The 24,367-nt window shown below is 41.8% G+C and overlaps 1 protein-coding gene across 2 annotated transcripts in view; it reads right to left on the minus strand.

The window, feature by feature from the left end:
- Window positions 1-20,739, minus strand: part of CEMIP2 (cell migration inducing hyaluronidase 2) — a 79,994-nt gene extending 59,255 nt beyond the window's left edge. The window contains exons 1-2 of one of the 2 annotated variants that reach the window (XM_068974678.1): window positions 20,651-20,739; window positions 2,415-2,757 (exon numbers count right to left, since the gene is read on the minus strand). In XM_068974678.1, the coding sequence (XP_068830779.1) occupies window positions 2,415-2,745 (331 nt within the window). In that variant the 5' untranslated portion in view covers window positions 2,746-2,757; window positions 20,651-20,739. Of the gene's footprint in view, window positions 1-2,414; window positions 2,758-19,741; window positions 20,218-20,650 lie in introns of those variants that run through there. The other variant, XM_068974677.1, reaches the window with a different exon arrangement.
- Between the last annotated feature and the right edge of the window lie 3,628 nt (window positions 20,740-24,367).

The raw sequence follows: 24,367 nt of genomic DNA on the forward strand, positions 1-24,367 counted from the left end.
ATGCTGTGAAAGTGCTGCACTCAATATGCCAGCACATTTGGAAAACTCAGCAGTGGCCACAGGATTGCAAAAGGTCAGTTTTCATTCCAATCCCAAAGAAAGGCAATGCCAAAGAATGCTCAAACTACCACACAATTGCACTCATCTCACATGCTAGTAAAGTAATGCTCAAAATTCTCCAAGCCAGGCTTCAGCAATATGTGAACCGTGAACTTCCAGATGTTCAAGCTGGTTTTAGAAAAAGCAGAGGGGCCAGAGATCAAATTGCCAACATCTGCTGGATCATGGAAAAAGCAAGAGAGTTCCAGAAAAACATCTATTTCTGCTTCATTGACTATGCCAAAGCCTTTGACTGTGTGGATCACAATAAACTGTGGAAAATTCTGAAAGAGATGGGAATACCAGACCACTTGACCTGCCTCCTGAGAAACCTATATGCAGGTCAGGAAGCAACAGTTAGAACTGGACATGGAACAACAGACTGGTTCCAAATAGGAAAAGGAGTACGTCAAGGCTATATATTGTTACCCTGCGTATTTAACTTTATATGCAGAGTACATCATGAGAAACGCTGGGCTGGAAGAAGCACAAACTAGAATCAAGATTGCCGGGAGAAATATCAATCACCTCAGATATGCAGATAACACCACCCTTATGGCAGAAAGTGAAGAGGAACTAAAAAGCCTCTTGATGAAAGTGAAAGAGGAGAGTGAAACAGTTGGCTTAAAGCTCAACATTCAGAAAACGAAGATCATGGCATCTGGTCCCATCACTCCATGGGAAATAGATGGGGAAACAGTGGAAACAGTGTCAGACTTTAGTTTTTTGGGCTCCAAAATCACTGCAGATGGTGATTGCAGCCATGAAATTAAAACATGCTTACTCCTCGGAAGAAAAGTTATGACCAACCTAGATAGCATATTCAAAAGCAGAGACATTTGCCAACAAAGGTCCATCTAGTCAAGGCTACATATGGTTTTTCCTGTGGTCATGTATGGATGTGAGAGTTGGACTGTGAAGAAAGCTGAGCGCCAAAGAATTGATGCTTTTGAACTGTGGTGTTGGAGAAGACTCTTGAGAGTCCCTTGGACTGCAAGGAGATCCAACCAGTCCATTCTAAAGGAGATCAGTTCTGGGTGTTCTTTGGAAAGAATGATGCTAAAGCTGAAACTCCAGTACTTTGGCCACCTCATGCGAAGAGTTGACTCATTGGAAAAGACTGATGCTGGGAGAGATTGGGGGCAGGAGGAGAAGGGGACGACAGAGGATGAGATGGCTGGATGGCATCACTGACTCGATGGACATGAATTAGAGTAAATTCCATGAGTTGGTGATGGACAGGGAGGCTGTGATTTGTGGGGTCGCAAAGAGTCGGACACAACTGAGCGACTGAACTGAACTGAATTCAACAAAAATCTGTTGCAGACGATAAAAAAATGCAGACCAGTATGGTGCTAATCCTGGTGTCCTAGTCTGCTTTCTCCACAGCTTTGAGCCCTTTGATTTTTAGAGATGGATGGGGTGTATTATAAGGCCAGTCTTCATTGGTACTGGGGTTTCCCAGGTGGCTTAGAGGTAAATAATTTGCCTACCAATGAAGGAGACGCTGGAGCTGTAGGTTCGATCCGTGGGTTGGGAAGATCCCCTGAAGGAGGAAATGTCAACCCACTCCAGTTATTCTTGCCTGGGAAATCGCATGGACAGAGAAGCCTGGTGGGCTAGAGTCCATAGGGTTGTAAAGAGTCAGGCCTGACTAAGCACACACACATTTTAGCAATACTATATTGAGGCTGACTGACAATATCATTCAAAGTACTGCTATGTTACCAACTCAAAAAGCAAAAACCATTTAAGAAATTAAAATCTTCTTAAATGAAGTTTAACTATGAAGACAAGTGTATCAGAACTTATACCCACTAATGGATATTTTCCTTTAAGGATACACATTATTCCTCAAAAATACTGGGAGCTTCTCTTTTGGAACTGTCCGCTCAATTGGTTTCAAATGGCAGAACACAAATCCTATCGCTTTCACTTTTTTTCCCCAATTAAATGTATTTTATCACTGCATTTAGTAATTCTTATTACTAAAAACTTGTGGCAATCTGAAAATCATCCCTATTACAAAAGATGAAATTGTGCCGCCACAAGATTTCAGTAAAGACTCTTAAAATTACTATTTTGAAAAGAAATGTTCCAAGAAGGTCTTGAGCCCTGGGGCAAAGTGGCAAAATGGAAAGGAAGAGCAATCTTTTATCATTTTCGATGGATTCCTTTAACAATTGCTCTCATTCATAAGAAGTTATAGCTCCTATTATCTAATTATATATGTTAGCTAGAGCCAAGTTAAGATAACAAAAGATATTTCAGAATTTATTCTATTTCCTTCCCTTCTTTCTTCTATATGCACTCACCATCTGGAGCATATTTTGAGGATATTCCTAAAATGACTGCAAGTGCAACAAAAAATGAAAAACTAGTAATAGCAAAGCAAATGAAAGTATTTTTGTGCCTCTTCTGCTTTCGGCGCTCTCTCTGGACTTGCTGTTCCTCAGATGAAAAAGCAAAGCTGGCCTGGGCTTCCTGTCGGATGGAGGTAAATTTGGCTGAAGCTTGGCTCTTTGGAGGAGGAGGGGGACGCAGTGGAACAACCTTCCCTGGAACATAGCCAGATGAACGATGGCTGTTTCCATTCTGAGGTTGCAGGAAAGCAGGGGAGTGTCCCCTGGAATTAGTGGCATGCATGATACACTGTCACTGTGAAAAGAAACAAACAAACAAACAAACAAAAATTTAGGCTCAGAAATGTGAGAACTGTAATGCTTTTTTTTTAGTGTGGTAAAATATATATAACATGAATCTTAACATTTTAACCATTTATAAATGTATAATCCAGTGACATTAAGCACATTCACAATGTTGTACAACCATCACAATCATCCATTTCCAGGGCATTTTCATCATCCCAAACAGAAACTCTGTACCCGTGAAGCAAAAACATTTCCCTCCTTCTCGCCAGTCACCACTGTAATGACTTTTTTGAAAATATCAAGTCAGCTTACATCCTGATATATTAAACTATGTCAACAATCACCTTCAGTGATCTGCTTCTCATGCCACTGCTTCTCCACCCTACACACTATAATCCCCTGATAATGTTAATGCCCAATGCCACAGCCCAAATATTGTCAGGAGGCAAGCAACCATATCTTTTAAATGACACAGATTTTCTAATGGGCATCTTGGTTGAGAACCACTGTTCTGGGGCAGTTTTTCTCAACTGTGCATAAGATTCACAAGGGAAGCTTGTTAAAGAGGTATATTCCTAGGCTCTCCACCCCACTGATTCTGGCTCAGTGGGTGGAAAGAGGGCCCTGGAGTTAATGTTTTTCAAATGTACCTTGGTGACACTGAATCAGGTTTTCACCCTTGAGTATAATTACTGTAAAGCTCTTCAAATTGAAGTTAAAGTCTATCTGTCATATGAGGGCCACAAGGTGGTCCTAACAAGTTCCAACAGGCAAGCATACATGTTTCAGTTCAGTTCAGTTCAGTCACTCAGTGGTGTCCAACTCTTTGCAACTCCATGGACTGCAGCACACCAGGCCTTCCTGTCCATCACCAACTCCTAGAGCTTGCTCAAACTCATGTCCATTGAGTCAGTGATGCCATCCAACAACTCATCCTCTGTCATCCCCTTCTCCTCCTGCCTTCAATTTTTCCCAACATCAGGGTCTTTTCACATGAGTCAGTTCTTCTCATCAGGTGGCCAAAGTAATGGAGTTTCAGCTTCAGCATCAGTCCTTTCAGTAAATATTCAGGACTGACTTCCTTTAGGAAGGACTGGTTGGATCTCCTTGCAGTCCAGGGATTCTCAAGAGTCTTCTCCAACATCACAGTTCAAAAGCATCAATTCTTTGGTGCTCAGCTTTCTTTATAGTCCAACTCTCACATCCATACATGACCACTGGAAAAACCAAAGCTTTGACCAGACGGACATTTGTTGGCAAAGTAATGTCTCTGCTTTTTAATATGCTATCTAGGTTGGTCATAACTTTTCTTCCAAAGAGCAAGTGCCTTTTAATGTCATGGCTGTAGTCACCATCTGCAGTGATTTTGGAGCCCAAGAAAATAGTCTGTCACTGTTTCCATTTTTTCCCCATCTATTTGCCATAAGTGATGGGACTGGATGCCATGATCTTCCTGAATGTTGAGTTTTAAGTCAGCTCTTTCACTTTCCACTTTTACCTTTATCAAGAAGCTCTTTAGTTCCTCTTCACTTTCTGCCATAAGGGTGGTGTCATCTGCGTATCTGAGGTTATTGATATTTCTCCCTGCAATCTTGATTCCAGCTTGTGCTTCATCTAGCCTGGCATTTAGCATAATGTACTCTGCATAGAAGTTAAATAAGCAGGGTGACAATATACAGCCTTGACATATTCCTTTCCCAATTTGGAACCAGTTGTTGTTCCATGTTCCATTCTAACTATTGCTTCTTGACCTGCATACACATTTCTCAGGAGGCAGGTAATGTGGTCTGGTATGCCCACCTCTTCAAGAATTTTCCATAGTTTGTTGTGATCCACACAGTCAAAGGCTTTAGCGTCATCAATGAAGCAGATGTTTTTCTGGAATTCTCTTGCTTTTTCTATGATCCAGTGGGTGGTTAGCAATTTGATCTCTGGTTCCCCTGCCTTTTCTAAATCCAGCTTGGACATGTGGAAGTTCACAATTCACGTACTGTTGAAGCCTGGCTTGGAGAATTTTGAGCATTATTTTGTGTGAGATGAGTGCAACTGGGCGGTAGTTTAAGCATTCTTTGGCATTGTCTTTCTTTGAGAATGGGATAAAAACTGACTTTTTCCAGTCCTGTAGCCACTGCTGAGTTTTCCAAATTTGCTGGCCAACTGAGTGCAGCACTTTAACAGCATCATTTTTAAGGATCTTAAGTAGCTCTGGTAGAATTCTATCACCTCCAATAGTTTTGTTTGTAGTGATGCTTCCTAAGGCCCACTTGACTTCACACTGCAGGATGTCTGGCTTTAGGTGAGTGATCACACCCTTGTTGTTATTGGTAATATAACTTATTTTTAACCTTGCTATCACTTAACAGACTGTGAATTTATTTAATGAGAACATCTATACTATCTTTTTAAATACTGACATTTTGTTTTAAAAAATAGCAGGCATTCAAATATCATGTTTAAGATGGTTTAAAAAAATAGTGAACTCCGGGAGTTGGTGATGGACAGGGAGGCCTGGCGTGCTGTGTTTCATGGGGTCGCAGAGTCAGACATGACTGGGCAACTGAACTGAACTGAACTGAACATTGCTAGAACACTTACTACCTGGTCCTGTTCTAAACACCTTAGATGTGTTAACTCGTCTAACACATTTAATACAACAAATCTATGAATAGGTGCCATTATCCCCATTTTACACACCAGAAAACTGAGGACTAGAAAAGTTAATTAGCTAGTTTACAGAGAACCAGGACTTGAACCCAAGAATGTTGACTAACAGTTACACTAAGGTGTCTTCCAAAACACTTGAGAGACAGTAATTTCAAAGAATCAATTCTGCAAGGGTATAACCGGAACTGTGCTGAGTCTGAAAGGGCTCTTTAGTATTCTCAGAACTTCTTCATGCAGAAGTTTACCAGACAATATATGACTCTTTCTAATCTAAGAGAGAACCTGACACAAACACAAAAAGGCAGTCCTTCTTATTTTCTGTATTCTTTATATTAAGCATTTAGTTTTTGAATAAAATAATAAGTTTTAAATGAAACTGACTCCAATTTTGTCAAATGAAAGAGAAGGGGGCTAGGAGGGAGAAAAAGAGAAAGAATGGAAAAAGGGAGGGAGGGAAAAAAAGGGAAAGAAGCATTGTCATTTAATGTTCTTACTGCAACAGCTGTGGATAAATAAGAAACATGATGTTCACTACTTCCCCTCCTTAACAACTGTAGCATCTCAGAGCCACCTGACTTCATTCAATACTCTCACAATTAATCCCCCTCATCCCCTGCCAAAACAACAAAAAAGGGTACCTCCAAACTGCACTAAACTACAGCAAATCCACTAAACACAAAATGTGACCAATTAAAGAAGCCACAATTAAGTGTTCCCAGACCCAAACGACCTGGAAATTAATGGGGACAGAAGGGGAATCTAATCAGGAATTGATGCTGATTTTACATGGGGCAAAGAACATTCTGAGAGTCAGTGTGTCTGTCAAAAGCACTTGGTTTGTGGAGTTTGATTTCTGGACAAAAGTAATTATTTAGATGAAGCTTAAGCTCCATAACAAAGGGAAAACAACATGGTTCAAGGTGCTATTGAAGAAACTGCTGCCTGTGCCAAGCAGCAGAAGAAAACAATGGATACATCCTGCTGGAACAAATGAGAAAGTATGACAAAGACCCCTTTATGACCATCCATTAACAAAGAAAGGACTAAACTAGATATTCTTGAGTGCCAGGCTCACCAGGGTGAGAGGGGAATCAGACTATAATCTCCTCTGAAAGGGAGTGGGAATCTTTTATTAGAAGCTGCAATCATCTGAAACTTCATTGTTTCAGGGTGAGAAAGGCTGTTATTACTTAACAGGCTGGAGGCCCCTTTTGTGGAAGATAATGTCTCCAGATGTACCCATTACAACAACAAAAAAGGCAGTGAGAGGCTCAATGAAATCACCATCCCACTTGAAAAAATGTTGTCTTCACATTCACAAAATGGTATCCTAACAGGAAACTTCACATGGTGTTAATCACAAACTGACACGATCAATAAATCAGAAATAATCATGATGTGTTTTCCCCATAAATCTTCCCCAAAACAATATATATTTTTTCTATATATTCTGAGCCCATTAGCTCTATTTTACTGAAAAACATGAAAGTACATAGTAATAAATACAATAATTATTTTCCTAAATAATAAATTATTGCAACTATATTTAAGAGTAAATTTACAAGAAAATAATATTATATGCAGATTATCCTCTCTATTATGATTTTAGAATATATAAGACAAATACATTGCTATAGGATTTCGCTTTACATTTAGGAGTTTAGTTTAGGATTGGTATTATAAATTAATTACTTTAAAAAATATTAATTGCTTTTTATAGATTTCAATAATTCATGGGAAAAAATGACATTTCACTCATTCAATAAACAATTGTGAGCTCTTGCTGTCATTAGAGAATTGTGGTAGGAACTATGGGTGAAAAGACAAAAGATATACAGCATCCCCAAGAAATGCAATTCCTAAATTCAATTTTATTTATTCACTTTTAAAAATTATCCCAAGTATTTATTTTGAGTATTTGTACAAGTGAAACAGTATAAAATTTTAAACAATATTACACATAGAGTCTTAAATCCAATTTTTAAATCCCTTGCTTGAAGGAAGAGTGAAATTGACCAAGGAAACATTGTAAAATACTGTGAGAGGTACTCAGGCCATTCAGTCCAAAAGGCTGTTATCTTTGGTTGCATTAGTTTGAGTATAGGGTCCCCAAAACAAAGAGACCTAATAGAGGAAAGAGGATGAAGAGTTTCCCCCAGTCTTTCAAGCTTTATTCTAGGTGAGCATGAGGTGTAATTTTAAAATTTTTACTACAGACTGAAGTTTCTACATAATACACTGTTCATTTGTTTATATCACCTGTCATTTTTTAAAGGACTGTATTTCTAGCGGAAAGCACACAGATTACAGAAGGAACACACCAAGATTTTAAGAGTTATTACAAACTGTGCTAAACCTCTAAATGCAGAAAATCCATCATGAGCAATAATCCAAGTCATTCATATCAAATTTGGAAATACACTTTAAAAAGGTTCTGAAGCATAATTTTTGGTATTTAGATGTTCCTTGGAAGAATTAGCTTGTGAGTATTTATTTCCTGGATGATTAAAAAATTTAGTAGCCCCAAAAGCTTGGTAATAATTAATTTAAAATAAAATCACACAATTAAAAATCTGCACAGGGGATTTAGGCAAAATTTAAAGTAGATAATGAAAGAAATTATTAAAAATATGAAAAATCATATCAACCTAAAGATCTGTAAATGCTGAGAAATAAGGGAAGCATTTTAAAACCTAGTACTTCTGTCAAATTCTCAGCTGCCCTCACACACACACACAAAATCTTAAAAATCTGCTGTTATTTAAAATAAAATTCTTTTCTTGTACAAAAAGAGTATACCCTCAAACAGAAACTGTGGGAGGGGCTTATGCAGTTGGCAAGAGCATTCAATTAATTGGATTCAATTAATTTATTTAGTTATAAATTAAAATAATCTCAGAAAGTAATTAATTTATTTTGAAATTTCAATAACATTCAGTTCAGTTCAGTTCAGTCACTCAGTCATGTCCAACTCTTTGCGACCCCATGAATCGCAGCACGCCAGCCCTCCCTGTCCAGGAGATCATAGTTTTGGGATTATATGATTTATTAAAAAGGTGCATGATGTTAAGAAAATCCACAATAAGCTCCCTGCTTGTTCTTCCCTGTACTCTGTTTAAAACTCTTATTGAATCACCTTGCTTTCTATCTTATGTTTCAATTGATGTAAGTACATATCCCTCTCCTGCAGTTGACCAGAAGCCTCTTAAGAGCAGGTACATCTTACTCTTCTTGGCATTCTCATGGGAACTTACACACAATAGGAACTCAGTTAAGTGCTTACTGAACTTAGAACTTTAAAGTTTTCCTCTCTCTCTCTCTCTCTCTCATACACACACACACACACTTATACATACACACATAGATTGGAATTTCCCATTGACTCCTTTTTCAACATCCTTGAGGCTCTGGGAAATCTGTCTAATCTCTGTATTAGTTGCCCTAATTTGGAGAAAGCTGAGAACATTTCAAGCAAAAAAGTCAGCACATTAATTTTTATAAAATGTAACCCTAATATGCAACCCAGTGGGTGACTAAAAGGTATTATTAACAAATGCAAATAGGAATTCTAAAGATAAAGAGCAGCCAACTATCTAGACAAGCTCAACCTTTCACAATATTTTGTAAATTTTAACCACACACTATAAAATGCAGTAGGTACTTAGGAAAAAGGAAATGCTCCATTTCACTTTATATTGTTATGCTGACAGCAAGTAAGCTTTTATCAGAGGAAAAGTCTTCTCAATACAGAGACAGCAGCAATTAATTGAAAATTCCTTCTTTAAAAAGGTTGAGTTTTCATTTTCTTTCTACCGCTGAGCTGTTAACACAGAAGACCAACTGCCTACCGCAAGTGCTCATCACTCAGTGGTTGAGTACAGTTGCCCCATAGTCAGCAGAATCATCCAGCCCCTCCAACCCAATGCTGAGGGAGTCCCAAAGCCCACTGCTACGCCATACATATTGGCCCCATCACATGTGCATATGTGCCAAGTCGCTTCAGCCGTGTCTGACTCTGGGCAACCTTATGAACTATAGCCCACCAGGCTCTTCTTTCCATTGGATTCTCCAGACAAGAATGCTGCAGTGGGTTTCCATGCCCTCCTCCAAGTGATCTTCCCCACCCAGGGATCAAACATGAGTCTCTTAAGTCTCCTGCATTGGCAGGTGTGTTCTTAATCACTAGCACCACTTGGGAAGCCCTTAGCCCCAACATACTAAACTCCTAATGAAAATGCAGTACTTTTGACTGATTTAAGCTCTCCTAAATCCTGCCTACACTTGATATGAAAGCTTAGTTTTGAATGGAAAATTCAGGCTTGTAGGAACAGTTGAGAAGCTGGCATGATCTCCTCAAGCATATCTTTCTTGGAGCAAGGACATAACTCTTGAAACAGTATTCAAGCTAAAGGTCAGTTTTACAAGTGAGTCTAACTTTCCAGCCGTTTCAGTACAACCAGCCAAAACCTGGTTAAGTAAACTTTTCCTTTTATTAATATCTTAGTACGTCTTTGTAACAGATTGACTGGTATCCTCAGTCACAGAAAAAAGTAAAAGTAAACACACCAGGAAAGAGAGGTGTTCATAAATTATCATGAAAACAAATGATAATTTTGTTTATAATTACTAGTAATGACGGGGAATGACCCTGATGCTGGAAAAGAAGAGGGCGACAGAGGATGAGATGGCTGGATAGCATCACTGATGCAATGGACATGAACTTGGGCAAGCTCCCGGAGATGGTGAGGGACAGGGAGGCCTGGCGTCCTGCAGTCCATGGGGTCGCAGAGAGTTGGACATGACTGAGCGACTGAAGAACAACAAACCATGACCTAATAAAAGTCTTAACTATCTTCTAATGGCTTTGAGCTTTCAATTAATAGTTCTAACTTCCAATCTCCTATTTATAGGGAAAGGACAAAAAAGAATAATATCAAGGTGATTTTCAGGTTTGGGCTTTGTGTGGGAGAAGTAGGATGTTTCATCTAGTTTTGCTTTAGATTCAGGTTATGTCACTGATAAACAATGAGCTCAATACCTCAATCATATAAAAACTATTCAGTAAGAAACAAACTTAGCAAAGCTGACTTTTAGGATCTTTAATTTCACAAACTGTCAAATTTTAAGTGTTATCAATATTCTCATATAATGATTTTCAAATGCAAAGAATAAAACAAGGAGTTTCAGAAGGGGGAATTCTCTTATACAGAGTTTAGCGGAATATACTTTATTTCATAGTCTATTATCAGAGCACACAAGATAAATACACTTTTCTACAGCAAACACTGTGAAGGAATTCAGCATAAATGCTAGGTCTATTCCTACAACTATTTGAGACAAAATAGACAGAAGGTGGGAGTTCACTTTCATTCAGAGATCTGCTTGGTTTTATGTGAACAGAATCTAAAAGAACTGAATACTCTGAGATGCCTAAACAAGTGCCTTCACTCTGTCACATTCACATTCTCCCTTACTGCCCAGCACTTGTCACTACCCTTCTGTCTTTCCTTCAACTCTCAAAATCAGGATGAGTCACAGTCCCAAGAAATAAGACACTGTGCACAGTTAATTTACCTGCACTGGTTCCGGTTCATTTTGCTAATGACCCAAATCAATGCTCAGAAGTAGAAGGGGAATGCACTAAACCTTAATGATAAACAGCTTCCTATGAAGTGAGAGGATAAGGGACTGAGACTCTTTAATCTCACTCTTTCTCCACTTGGTCAATTTAGACACATATGATGAATGATATACTCAAAAGTTAACCTACTATGTAAATATCAATAGACACTTGCCTTCTAGTTTGGCATCCTATATTGCTCACATCTCTCCCCTCCAAGGGAAATAACTCTCTATTTAATACATTAACTCTATTAAACTACAATACAGAGAAATCATATGGAATATTTCAAATGTATAGCCCTAAAAAGACTAAATTTACTTTAAAAAATGTTTTGCCACAAGCATTTGCATTGGAACAATTATTATTTAAAGTTAGAAGACATTTTTTTTCCCTGTTCAGAAATTTACTTTTCATTTAAGCTATACTCTCTTTGTTAGAAAACTGTAGTCAGGAAACAGTAAATCCCTGGCAAGGAAAAATTACCTACAAATACCAAGAGTTTGCTTACATGGAAAACAAGAAAAAAATATATGCTTATGGGGCCTGTACTTAAGGATTTCAGATTAGCTCATTAGTTACAATTTCATGTCTATATCCTTGGCAAATTCTATTGGAATCTCTTGTTAAAATATGAATCTCTCAGAACAAAGAGTATTTATACTATCTAATGCCCAAAGTAAACCCAGTGAACACTTTCCCACTCTAAAGCTAAGTTGAGTGGCCCTTTAAGAAATAGTTTAATTCATTATTTCACCCCTCTCATTTATGCAAAACATAGGAGGCAGATGTCTGATTTGTCTGCCACCAAATATACTCATTAATCCTGTCTTTTTTCAAATCTGTTAGTCTATCCATGAAAAGCAAGGCTTGACCCTAAAGCCAAGACGGCTGATAGAGTGAAAAGGCTGGAGAACGTTACCCGGGAAACAAAAGAGAAGCAAAGGGAGCAAAAACTACAGATTTACATACCAAGGGGGAAGAAAGGGTGACAACTGAGGACACCGAACATTCCTCGCCCAATCAAAAATAAAATTAAAAGAAAAAAAACGAAGTACATAGGCCTCTGGTTGGAAGTAAAAAAAAAAAAAAACCTAAAGGATAAAACTAGAGGATGACTGTTTTTCAACTTGGAAAATTGAAGACAATGAGAGGGTCATTTTACCTACCAGTCCTCCGCTCCTCACTTCTGTTTCCTTTCTTCTGCTTATTATTTCCCAGATTCCTCTTTCTCCTTAATTCTTCCTCCTGAAAAGCTGTTCTCTTGTCTTCTCCTCCCTCTCAAGTCTTTAGACCATCCCCCTTCACTCTTGTGGAGAGACTCCCAACCTGCTGACAGTGAAGGATGGCCATGCAGAGGCACACAATGGCAGGCGCAGGCATGTCATCAGCCTTGCAGCTGGCCTTTGAAAGAAAGAACCAAAGCCTAAGCCTGACCTGAGGGAGGCCGATTTAATTAAGATCACAGCAAAGGGCAGAGCTGCCTGTGGGCTGCAGGGACGAAGCTTTAAGATGCTCTTCCAGAAGAAAAATGCAAGGAAGTCGTGGTGGCAGAATGTTGAAAGGTGGGAAAAAAGAAAAGACAACAGAGATGTGTTTGATAAATAAGCATAACTGTACCAAAAGTTTACAATCCAGTGATACACAGACATCAAAATGCAAAGACAGTAGGAAACACGTATGAAGTATGTTTTGACACGCCTTTCAAACGAAGAAATATTCCAGATGAATAACGTGATGACCAAACTGAAGTGATCCAGGCTACTCAATTCAGCAACAAAGCAAATTTCCTAGTAACAATAGGGCTAGGACCATAATCCAAATGTGGAATTTTTTTACCTATACAACATAGTGTATTTTTAACACAGTATATCTAAGAGAAAAGCCTTATCAAACAGGGAATGTGTACGGGCTTGGGCATCACTTATGAGACAAAGATTTTGTGAAGATTAGGATCCAGTAATACAAAAAAATATACACGATCTCTACCTTAAAGGAGCTCATACTCTCGTGTTGGAGGTGGGGGGAGTGAAGGAGCTCACAGCCTAGTGTTGGAGGTCAGGGGGTGGGGGCGAAGGAGCTCAGGGTCTAGTGTTGGAGGAGGGGGTCGGGGCTGACACAGGTAAACAAGTAATAACAATACACACTGAGGCAAAGACACTAGGCTGGTGTGTCTAAAGAGGTGATAGCCTGATTTTATTGAATTCCAAACCTACTTACCCAAACATATACCATCAAACTACTACTAATAGCTTCCTTCGTATGTGTGAACTAAAATTTACTACTGAATTTTGCCCCTAAAATGACAACACATTGTCCAGCAATAACCAGTATAGGGAGAAAACAACAAACTCATGAGGTCTTTCGTATTCTCTGACAGGCTGGCTGGTGAGTGTCATCCACAGGTGAGTTCCTGGCCAAAATATTAACACAAACGAATTACAGTCCCTATCCTCCTAGGGCTTGTGAAAACTAGGCCTACTATAGGGACCATATTACACCTCCTCCACAGTCTCTTTGACATTCGTCGAATTTAAGAGTACCAGAGAGTCAAAAGGTAGGACCTCCACTGAACGAGCAATTACTCAGAGCTAGAGCAGAGACTGGACTCTGCAAGGCTGAACAGGGACAGAATACAGCCAGCAGGAGGAGGCAAACAGGGGCTGAGTGTTGAGCTCACGTGCCACAAACACAGTCCAGGAGCAAGAAGAAATACTTTAAGGCTAAGGCCAAGCTCAGATGACATGGCAACCAGGCAGCCGGGGAAAGTTATCCAAGAACTGACCATATATTGTGAAGGGTGGCCATATCATAAGGACAGTGTCTAAATCAGCAGGCACTTGGGAAAACAGCAACTAACATCCATCCAAAGATGCCATTAATCATGCAGAGAAGATGATTCATCTCTCATTTGGCCTTTTCTCCTATACCTTCATATACAGCCCACTGCCCACCAAATTGCTAGCTTCTCAGCATTACTGGCACTTCATTCTATGACATTGGATGGTTAGGGGATGGCTATGACTAAGCACCTATTAAACAATTAAAGCCATATCTTTTGCATTAATGAAGTATAATATTTTTTAAATCCTCATGTGTGTATGTTCAGTTGTGTCTGACTCTTTGTGGCTCTATGGACTGTAGCCCACCAGGCTCCTCTGCCCATGGGATTCTCCAGGCAAGAGTACTTGTCATGCCCTCCTCCAGGGGATCCTCCCAACACAGGGAAGGTCTCTTGCATTGCAGGCAGATTCTTTACCACTGAGCCACCGGGGAAGCAAAAACGATGGTATATGTGTGGGGGTTTTTTTTTAGCCACATTTTTTTTTGATGATTCATTTTTTTTTCATTCTTTCTGAAACAGGAATCAGGCATTTGTCCTTATGCTACACTTAATTTTTCCAATCCCTAAAATATTAAAAGGAACTTTCTAACTTCGATGTGTGTTTAAAAAAAAGCTCATTTTTTCTTCAGGAAAATGAGTCACTATAAACAGAGACCATTATAAGAGAAGGCTTGCAGTCTGAAGTTATAAACCAATAATTAGGCAAGAGCCCCCAAATCAATAATTTTATTCTTCAGAGACACTTAGTATTCAGACATGACTAGGACATCTAGTTTGTGGAGAATATGCATATATTCTAATACTTACATCAAACTCAGAGTCAGTGAGGACAATTCTTTTCTTGGTTGTTCCATGTGGATTGTCTCAAACTGCAACCTTTTCAGGCAACAACAATGTTGCTTCCAGCCACACTTCTAAATGCAATGTTAAAGTCAAGAGGAGCCTGGCAGGCTACAGTCCATGGTGTCGCAGAGTTGGACGCGACTGAGCGAGTAAGCACAGCAAAGCTAAGATCACCACAAGCTCTCCTAGGCAAACTTTTCATAATATAAAATCCCATAAAATGCTGCCAAGTTTTTATTTATAGTCCAAATGAAGATCAAGCACTGATAAATGTAAAAGATTAACCACTTGTCATCATGTAATGAAAAGAAATATCTTGTAATAAGCCTGATTCGTCTAATAATAATTTCAGAGCAGATTTGCCTACTAGATCAAGGACTCATTTATTGGGAGATAGGAATTCTATGTTTCAGGTCATACACAGCTTCGAGACTGCTTCACTTTTGGTAAAGAGACATTTTAATAAAGACCCTATGCCTCATACATCTTTGTATCATTCACAGCAACTTGCCAGTGCCTTGAACACCTTAGGAATGTAATCAGATATTTGCTGAACATAGTTTCTAACAAACAGTATTAAAGTCTTCTCAAAGCAAGTACAGGGAAAACAAAAGAACATGCAAACCTGTTTCTAATATGTTTTTATCATATGATTCAAACACAAATCTGAATAATGTTCCCAGGAACTTGCTTCTTTTTAAAAATGTGCACTTCAACAATACTTTAAGTTGGTATACTATTTATGGAAAATGCAAGTAAAGTTAACATACTTTTACACTTAGTTCCTTATTTGACAAATTTATTACAAGTTAGCTTCACCCGCTCTGTGCACCATACCACATCTAGATTCTCGCAAATGAAACAGAAGGTATAGTGTTTGCCTTAAACTTGGGTGCAATGGGTTTCTAAGCCCAAATGCAAGTTATTTCACTATTAAAACATTAAAATAACTAAGTTCTAACAAAACCAAACAGGAGCATAATAGAATATATTGGCAAAAAAGAAAAAATGCTGGCTGAAAATAGGGACAAAGGGGTTCTTGTCCCCACTCAGCCATTAATTTACTACATGACCTTACCTAATTAGTTAGCCTCTGTGGGTCTCAACTTCCTCATTTTAATATTATTTTTGAAGCCCATTAAACTGCATGTCAAGACTCAGCATGTAACTGTCCTGAGAACTGATTTATAGTCATGCCACCCTTCCCCCTAAAAAGTCACATGTAACATGGCAGTTTTAAATAGCTGAGTATGGATTTCTATCAAAGGCAATTTATTAAAATGTCAGATGAGCTTAAGTCTATTTCAAGTGGAGAATTAAGGCACATATATTAAAGCAAGTACTATTTACAGATTCAAGTTTCACCTAGACAGCAGCTGTTGCTATTGAGAGCACAGTCTTTAACAGGGTAGTTGAAAATTATACCTCTTTACAAATGGAGAAAACTATTAAGGGTGATTTTCATGGTCTCAGAAACACAGATGCATAGCTTTTTGTTAGGATCAAGAAAAGGAGAAGAACAAGCCTGGCTTGGGAGGCAGGGAGGAGAGCATGGAAGTTTTACAGTATACACCCAGACAAGCCCCTTCCATTTGATGTACTGTACTAGACAGCCTTTACTTCTAATTAGCGTTCACAACTCAAACGCAATGAAAAGATTTCCTATGGCTGAGATGAAGATGGTGGGAACAAGTGAGCTTCACCATATGACAACAGCTGAAGACTTACACTCAAGATGGGATTCAGATCCCTCAGGAATGGGCCAGTAACATAGACATCTGTGACTGAGACCAATTACACTAAGATATAAACTATTTACAGCTGTTAAAAAAAAGACATATTTTGAAAGTACCAAACAGCACTAACTTATATGGTAAGAAAGTAAGTAAGTAAAGTCGCTCAGTCATCTTCAACTCTTTGTGACCCCATGAACTGTAGCCTACCAGGATTCTCCGTCCACAGGATTTTCCAGGCAAGAGTACTGAAGTGGGTTGCCATTTCCTTCTCCAGGGGATCTTCCCGACCCAGGGATCAAACCGGGGTCTCTCACATTGTAGGCAGACGCTTTACCGTCTGAGCCACCAGGGATCATATATATAGCAAATTAAATCAAAGTTAATCCTCAAAGAATTCCATAATGTCATTTTACAGATGAAGAAACAATTATGTGAAGAATCAGGGGATTTGCCCGATAAGCAAATGGTTAACTGTCAGAGCCTTGTTTTCAACTCAATTCTGACTACAAGTCCTCCAATCTTTATATTTCAAAATGGTACTCTAACATCAGTTTGCAGCCCCTACTATTTTGTCTGATTTGGCAAATTTTATTTTTTCACTAAATTGCTTCCTCCTCCCATTCCTGTTCAGATCCTCCTCTGGGTTCCTAAAGCATTCTATGCAAAATTCTCCACTTACTGGGCCTTCTAATTGTTCACTTCCTTTTGCCCCTGAATAGACTCATTTCTTCAACAGCAGAGATTGTTTTATCTTTCTTTATAGATGGAGGCCTCCCTTATAGATGGAGGCCATCTTTCTTTATAGATAGTGACCTCTCAAATTTCAACCATTTCATCTAACTCCCTCTCTCTACCAAAAAGAACACTCCACCAAGAAAGTGGGCAATCAGATTGCTTCCAGAGAGCCTGACACACAATAGGTGGTTAACAATTGTTAGCTGAAGGGATGGTGGGTGGATGGGGGATGATGCAATACTTATAAGTATTTTACAGCACTTTACAAGGTATGCATTTACATACAGCATCTCCTGTGAGTCTAAAACTGTTAATTTGATAATGAAAATTTAAGTTTTCTTACCCGACATCTGGTTCATCAATCTCAATTGCAGAAACCTGCCCAGAGGCACCTAGCTAGTAAGTAGTAACTTTTCAACTTCAGAAATTGCCCACAAGCCTACCTCGCTCTCTTGCTTTGTTTCCTTTTCATTTCAAACATAGCTGAGAACAGGCTTGATTATGTCTATTGGAACATGAATAAGGTGTTGTCCCATTCTGGTTTCCTGTTGTGAAATCTGAGACTTTTGAAAATTTGAAGGGTTGGTTACTGGCCAGATCAAGAAAAGAGACTTTACTCAGACAATTAGCTGTGACAAAGGAAATCTAAACAAGTATCATGTAAGAATTTATTGATGCAAATTTCCTGTCCACATACACAGTGCCCAGTCCTCAGCCTGCTTGCTCATTCACAGACTGTTAAAGAGGAACAGGTGATGACTCAGAACTCACTTTTAACATTACTTTTCTGAGCCTCTAAACACATTAAGGTAAAACAGCATCAAGTGGACTGAACTGAAAAAACTACAAGACTTTAAGTTACACACATACACACTCATCCTGCAGAGATGAGAGCTGTGATTTTACTGTATAGGATAAAGCACTAGAAGGCGCTATCCAACCTTTACTAAGAAAGTGAGTGAGTGAGTGAGTGTTGTGTTGTGTCTGACTCTTTGCGACCCCATGGACTATACAGTCCATGGAATTCTCCAGGACAGAATACTGGAGTGGGTAGCCTTTCCCTCCTCCAGGGGATCTTCCCAACCCAGGGATCGAACCCAGGTCTCCCACATTGCAGGCAAATTCTTTACCAGCTGAGCCACAAGGGAAGCCCTTACTAAGGGAAGCCCATACTAAGCAGAAGAAATGCACGATCTTCTATTTTGCCCAGAAATGCAAACTCTTTTGGAACTTTGAGTAGCTAATCAGAAACAACCAAAGTGTGATGCCGACCAATTCTGAAAATAGCAAGCTTCCTTCAAAGGTCAAACAAACATTAATAGCTCCATTCTAGCCAACCAAAGAACCATAAGGCTAAATATTTTAAATGTACTGGTTTTTAAAACAGAGACGTTTCCAACAGGCAAGCAGGCTGTTTTGAGGATTCAGTCCTCCTTCAGCTCAAGTGAAACTTCCCTTCATCCCCCTTCCTCTAAATCATTCTCACTTTGTTCTGGGAAGAGCTACAGAAAGTAGCATCTGCACACTCTCAACACATGAAATTATGCAATATCAAATCACAATCACACTTAAAGAAGGGGACTGAATACAAACCAGTGAGTGACTCCTGTGCAGAATGAAAGTTCTTAAAAGTATGAAGCACTCTATTTGTAACCCCTAGTGCTGATGAAAGGAGACATATATCAAAGTCTGTTTTCCTAACCTAATGCGGAGAATTTAAGTGAGTGGCTTCCGCTCCACGGGAAATCTGGTGACACAAATCAACCCTCAGCAGAGAGCATCCAGGGACGTCAGAGCCTTAGTTTTACTGCAAAGAGTGCAGCAATCAGCGTTAACTGCAGCACTCAGGGGTCCTCGCAGAACCAGATCCCCTTCTTTTGCCAAGACCTCCCAACTTTGCATTGGAAAGCTAGAAGTGGAGGATCCAGTGCTAAGCCTTTCCCCAGCTTTAAAGAAAGCTGCACGAGATCTTAAAGAATCGCCCCACCTTAACTAACAGAAACTGGGGTGGGGGACAATGGGGGTGGGAACCAACCCAGCGGAATAGAGACAAAGATCACCCCAAACGCGTACGCGCGCGCGCACTGAAGCCGAAAGTCTGCAATGCACATTCCTCCAATCTTTCACTGTAGTCTGCTTCCTGTGGGGTTTATTCCCCCAAACCAGCCCTCTCCAAAAAGTTTAAGGCTGTTCACACCGACTTTCAAAGGTCCATTGTTTCCTACCCCGTAAAAGTAATGAAAAGAGAGAGGGAGAGAAAGAAATCAAGACTCGGTTCCCAAAGACCCTTTCTCATGGAGAGGACTTACTCTGGGGAGTCTTGTTACTCCTAATCCAAAGAGGGGAAAGGCGATGCGGGGGGGGCAGGGCGGGAGGGTGCTGTTGGGGGGCGGGAGGATGTTTGCCGCTTCAATAGAAAGGCCCAGATGCGACTATTGGGAGCCAGGAAGGACCGGAGGACCACCGTCCACGTCCTGGCAGTGGCCCCCAGCGGGGAGCAAAGGAGACCAGGCAGGGAGAGGGGGCTGGTGACCCAGTAGCTTCTTACCTTCCCCTCCCCCGCTTAGCGTTGGCTAATTCAGGTGCCTACACAGCAGCCCAAAGAGACCGAGCAGAGCTCCTGGCGTCCCCGGGTCCGGATCTTCCCTCCATGGCCAGGGAGCCCCTCCAGCCCCGGAGCCCGCTGCCACCGTCGCCGCCGCTGCCGCTGCTGCTTTTACGCAACTGGCAGCCGCAGCCTCTGCCTGGAGGTGAAACACTCTCCTCCTGGGAGTGACGCGCACTTCCCTCCGCCTCCGCCTTCTTCTCCAGTCCCGAGCCTCCGGGGCAAGGGCCTCGGCTCGCTCTCTCCAGTGCAGCCGCTCCGCTTTCGCCGTCCCTTCCCCTTCGGGAGGAAGAGGAGGAGAATCGTGGCTCCGGCTGGAGCGTCCCCTCGACAACAGGGAGGGGGCGGCCGCGCGGGGGCAGAGCCGGGTCCCGGGAGTCGGGCTCGTCCCTGGTCGGCGGGCGCCGCGGCTCGCTAAAGTCGCGCTCAGCCTCCGCCGGCCAGACAAGCAGCCCGGCTCTGCGGGGCCAAGGGCTACGGATTGGGCGAGCGGGCGGGCTAGACGAAGAAGGCGGGGGAGAGGAGGAGCCTGCGGCCGGAGGAGGTGGTGGCCGCGCAGGGCTCCGCCCGCTGTTGCAGCTTCGCTCCAGCTGCGGACACCAGCACTTAGCGCCTCTCGCTGCGGCGCCCAGGAACAGCACCTGACCGCCCGGTTGCCGGAGCAGCCCTCCCAACCAGCGCCCCCCGCTGCGGCACGCATCACCTCCAGGGTTAAGCCTAACTTGAGCCCCCAATCGCCTCTCAGCTGAGCTTGACTCTGCACCTCCATCACATCCCCATTGAACCTGACAACGGCACCCCAACACTCCCAGCTGAACCCGACACTTAGCCACCCATCACTCCACGGCTGACCTGGACATTTTACCCCATCACCTCCCGGCTGAGCCTGACTTTGCGCCCCAGCCTCTCAAAGCTGAGCCGAACAGGCTTCTTCATCGCTCCTGGCTGAGCCAAACTGCGCCTAGTATCCCCAAAGGGACTTCCGAAACTCCCGAAAATGTTCTGGGCGCTCCGCCACTGCACCAAGGCTGCCCCCACCTGGCCAATCACTGGCGCTGGTTTCTTAGCCTTTTCGGGAGAACTCAGGACAGCTCCTCCGGCGGCATCCAATTCAGTATAAATATACCTACGTCTCCCCCACTCCCCTTGCCTGCACCACTCCGGAGCGGCTGTCGCGTGCGGGAGTGGCGCTGAAAACCACTCCCTGGCCCACCCCAACTACGCTGTACCTCTCTTATGGACACCCATACCAAGGCTGGGATACCCTGAGGCCACCACAGCTGGGCTACTCGCATCAAGGAAAGTCTTGGCTCCCGCTGAGGGCGCGGCCAGCGCTTGATCAGTCAGACCCACGAGGTTCAGGGCTAATGACAGCAGGAGGGCTGCCAAATCCAGGCTGTTGTCATCCGGCACTTAATTCGGAACTGGAAGTTTTCCCTCTAGGGAACTCTTTCAGTGGATACTGTACAGATAGGACTGTTCGGTTTTCAGGCTTGCCTTTTTTTTCTTCCGCCCTTTTAATAAAAGCTCAGTCATGTAACTATGACACATCCAGCAAGCGGGAAAGGGAATTCCCAGTTTCGAGGGTTTTGGTTCAGAAATTTGTTGGAATTAATCTTTCTAAATTTTGGCTGAGAAGATTCCCAAGAGGCACTGAAAATTTTGGATTCCGGGACCTAGCACCACTTACTGAGTTAGAGGTGCTGGGAATGTGCAAATTTGAGAAAAAACGTTAGGGGGCATCCTGGAATTAAAACCTTGGAAAGATGCCTCTAAAATAGCAACACTGTCTAATGCTGAGACCTTAAAGAAACCACCCAACTTTGATGGCCACGGTCCTTTCTGTCAAAGGGTAAGTGAAAGTCGCTCAGTCAGCCATGTCCAACTCCCTGGAGTGGGTAGCCATTTCCTTCTCCAGAGGATCTTCCCAACCCAGGAACTGAATCCAGGTCTTCCACATTGCAGGAAGATTCTTTACCAGCTGAGACACCAGGGAAACCAGAGGGAGGAAGGTTCTTAAAATAAGGCAGATGGTTTCCAAGGACAAACTGGTGGGAACAAACGACAATTTTAGTTGTCTATGGTTTTTCCAGTAGTCATGTATTGATGTGAGAATTGGACTATAAAGAAAGCTGAGAGCCAAAGAATTGGTGCTTTTGAACTGTGGTGTTGGAGAAGACTCTTGAGAGTCCCTTGGACTGCAAGGAGATCCAACCAGTCCATCCTAAAGGAAATCAGTCCTGAATATTCATTAGAAGGACTGATGTTGAAGCTGAAACTCCACTACTTTGGCCACCTGATGCGAAGAGCTGACTCGTTTGGAAAGACCCTGATGCTGGGAAAGATGGAGGGCAGGAGGAGTGAGGGAAAACAGAGGATGAGATGGTTGGATAGCATCACCGACTCGACGGACATGAGTTTGCGTAAACTCTGGGAGTTGGTGATGGACAGGGAACCCTGGCGTGCTGCAGTCCATGGGGGTTGCAAAGAGTCGGACATGACTAAGCAACTGAACTGAACTGAGAGGTAAAATGTCCAGAACCATGCCTTGAAAAGATAGGACAGGAGCTGTGTCACCCTGTGTGGTAGGCTAAAAAATGTTCCCCAAAATATCAGATTCCTGGCAATGTCCCCTTATATAGAAACAGAGTTTATACACCTTAAGGATCCTGAGTTTAAAAGATTATCCTGGGTTTTCAGGGTAAGCCCTAGCTGCAATCACATGTATCCTTACAAAAGGAAGGCAGAGAGGAAAAGGCAATGTGACCAGGAAGGCAGGGATTGGAGTGATGCAGTCAAGGAATGCCAGCAGTAACCAGAAGCTGGAGGAGACAAGGAAGGATTCTCCCCTGGAACCTTCATAGGGATAGCAGTCCTGCTCTCACCTTGATTTCAGACTTCTGGCCTCCAGGAGCCTTAGAGAATAAACTTCTGTTGTCTTAAGCCCCCACATTTGTAGTAATGTATTATAGCAGCTACAGGGAACAAATATAACCCAGTGCCAACTTTATATTAAAATGCTCATTTTCTGAATCTTTATTATGTGTCGAGCACTTTGTTTAAAGTTGGGACACCTCATATAATCCTCCCAATTTTAGAGATGAAGATAGTGAGACTCAAAGTTTAAGGAGCCTGCCAAGTTCACACAGCAAGAGCCTATTGGAATAAAGTCAGCCAACAGCTCAAAAATCAAAAACAGTAATTAAAAGTTTACATAAACTATTGTAATGACAGCTTTGGTTTTAAAGAGATCTTATTTCTATAACCTATGTATGCGTGCACGCTCATTTGCTCAGTCGTGTCCAATTCTTTGTGACACTGTGGACCGTAGCCTACCAGACTCCATTGTCCATGATATTCTCCACGCAAGAATACTGGAGTGGGTTACCATGCCCTTCTCCAGGGGATCTTCCAGATCCAGGGAGCAAACCCGCTTCTCTTACATCTCTCCTGCAATTGCAGGCAGATTCTTTACCACTAGTATCACCAGGGAAGCCCCTCTATAACCTATGTATATTACCAAAACCAAAAAAAATGGATCTTGACAACAAAGGAGGCTGTGCATATCAAAGGAAGGCAAGGGATATAGGGGGACTCATGGCATTTTCTGCTTTGTGTTGTGAGCCTCAGTTCAGTTCACTCGCTCAGTTGTGTCCGACTCTTTGCAACCCCATGAATCGCCGCACGCCAGGCCTCCCTGTCCATCACCATCTCCCGGAGTTCACTCAGACTCATGTCCATAGAGTCAGTGATGCCATCCAGCCATCTCATCCTCTGTTGTCCGCTTCTCCTCCTGCCCCCAATCCCTCCCAGCATCGAAGTCTTTTCCAACTCTTCGCATGAGGTGGCCAAAGTACTGGAGTTTCAGCTTCAACATCAGTCCTTCCGAAGAAATTCCAGGGCTGATCTCCTTCAGAATGGACTGGTTGGATCTCCTTGCAGTCCAAGGGACTCTCAAGAGTCTCCTCCAACACCGCAGTTCAAAAGCATCAATTCTTCGGCACTCAGCCTTCTTCACAGTCCAACTCTCACATCCATACATAACCACAGGAAAAACCATAGCCTTGACTAGACGGACTTTAGTCAGCAAAGTAATGTCTCTGCTTTCGAATATGCTATCTAGGTTGGTCATAACTGTTCTTCCAAGGAGTAAGCGTCTTTTAATTTCATGGCTGCAGTCACCAACTGCAGTGATTTTGGAGCCCAAAAAGATAAAGTCTGACAGTGTTTCCACTGTTTCCCCATCTATTTCCCATGAAGTGATGGGACCAGATGCCATGATCTTTGTTTTCTGAATGTTGAGCTTTAAGCCAACTTTTTCACTCTCCACATTCACTTTCATCAAGAGGCTTTTTAGTTCCTCTTCACTTTCTCCCATAAGGGTGGTGTCATCTGCATATCTGAGGTTATTGATATTTCTCCCGGCAATCTTGATTTCAGCTTGTGTTTCTTCCAATCCAGCATTTCTAATGATGTACTCTGCATATAAGTTAAATAAGTTGTGACCTTAATGGTGCTCTAAATAAATTCAATTAACAAAAACAAAAAAGTGGTGGTGGGGGGGAGCAG

This window comes from Capricornis sumatraensis, chromosome 6 (assembly GCF_032405125.1).
Source record: "Capricornis sumatraensis isolate serow.1 chromosome 6, serow.2, whole genome shotgun sequence".
Taxonomy (NCBI): Eukaryota; Metazoa; Chordata; class Mammalia; order Artiodactyla; family Bovidae; genus Capricornis; species Capricornis sumatraensis.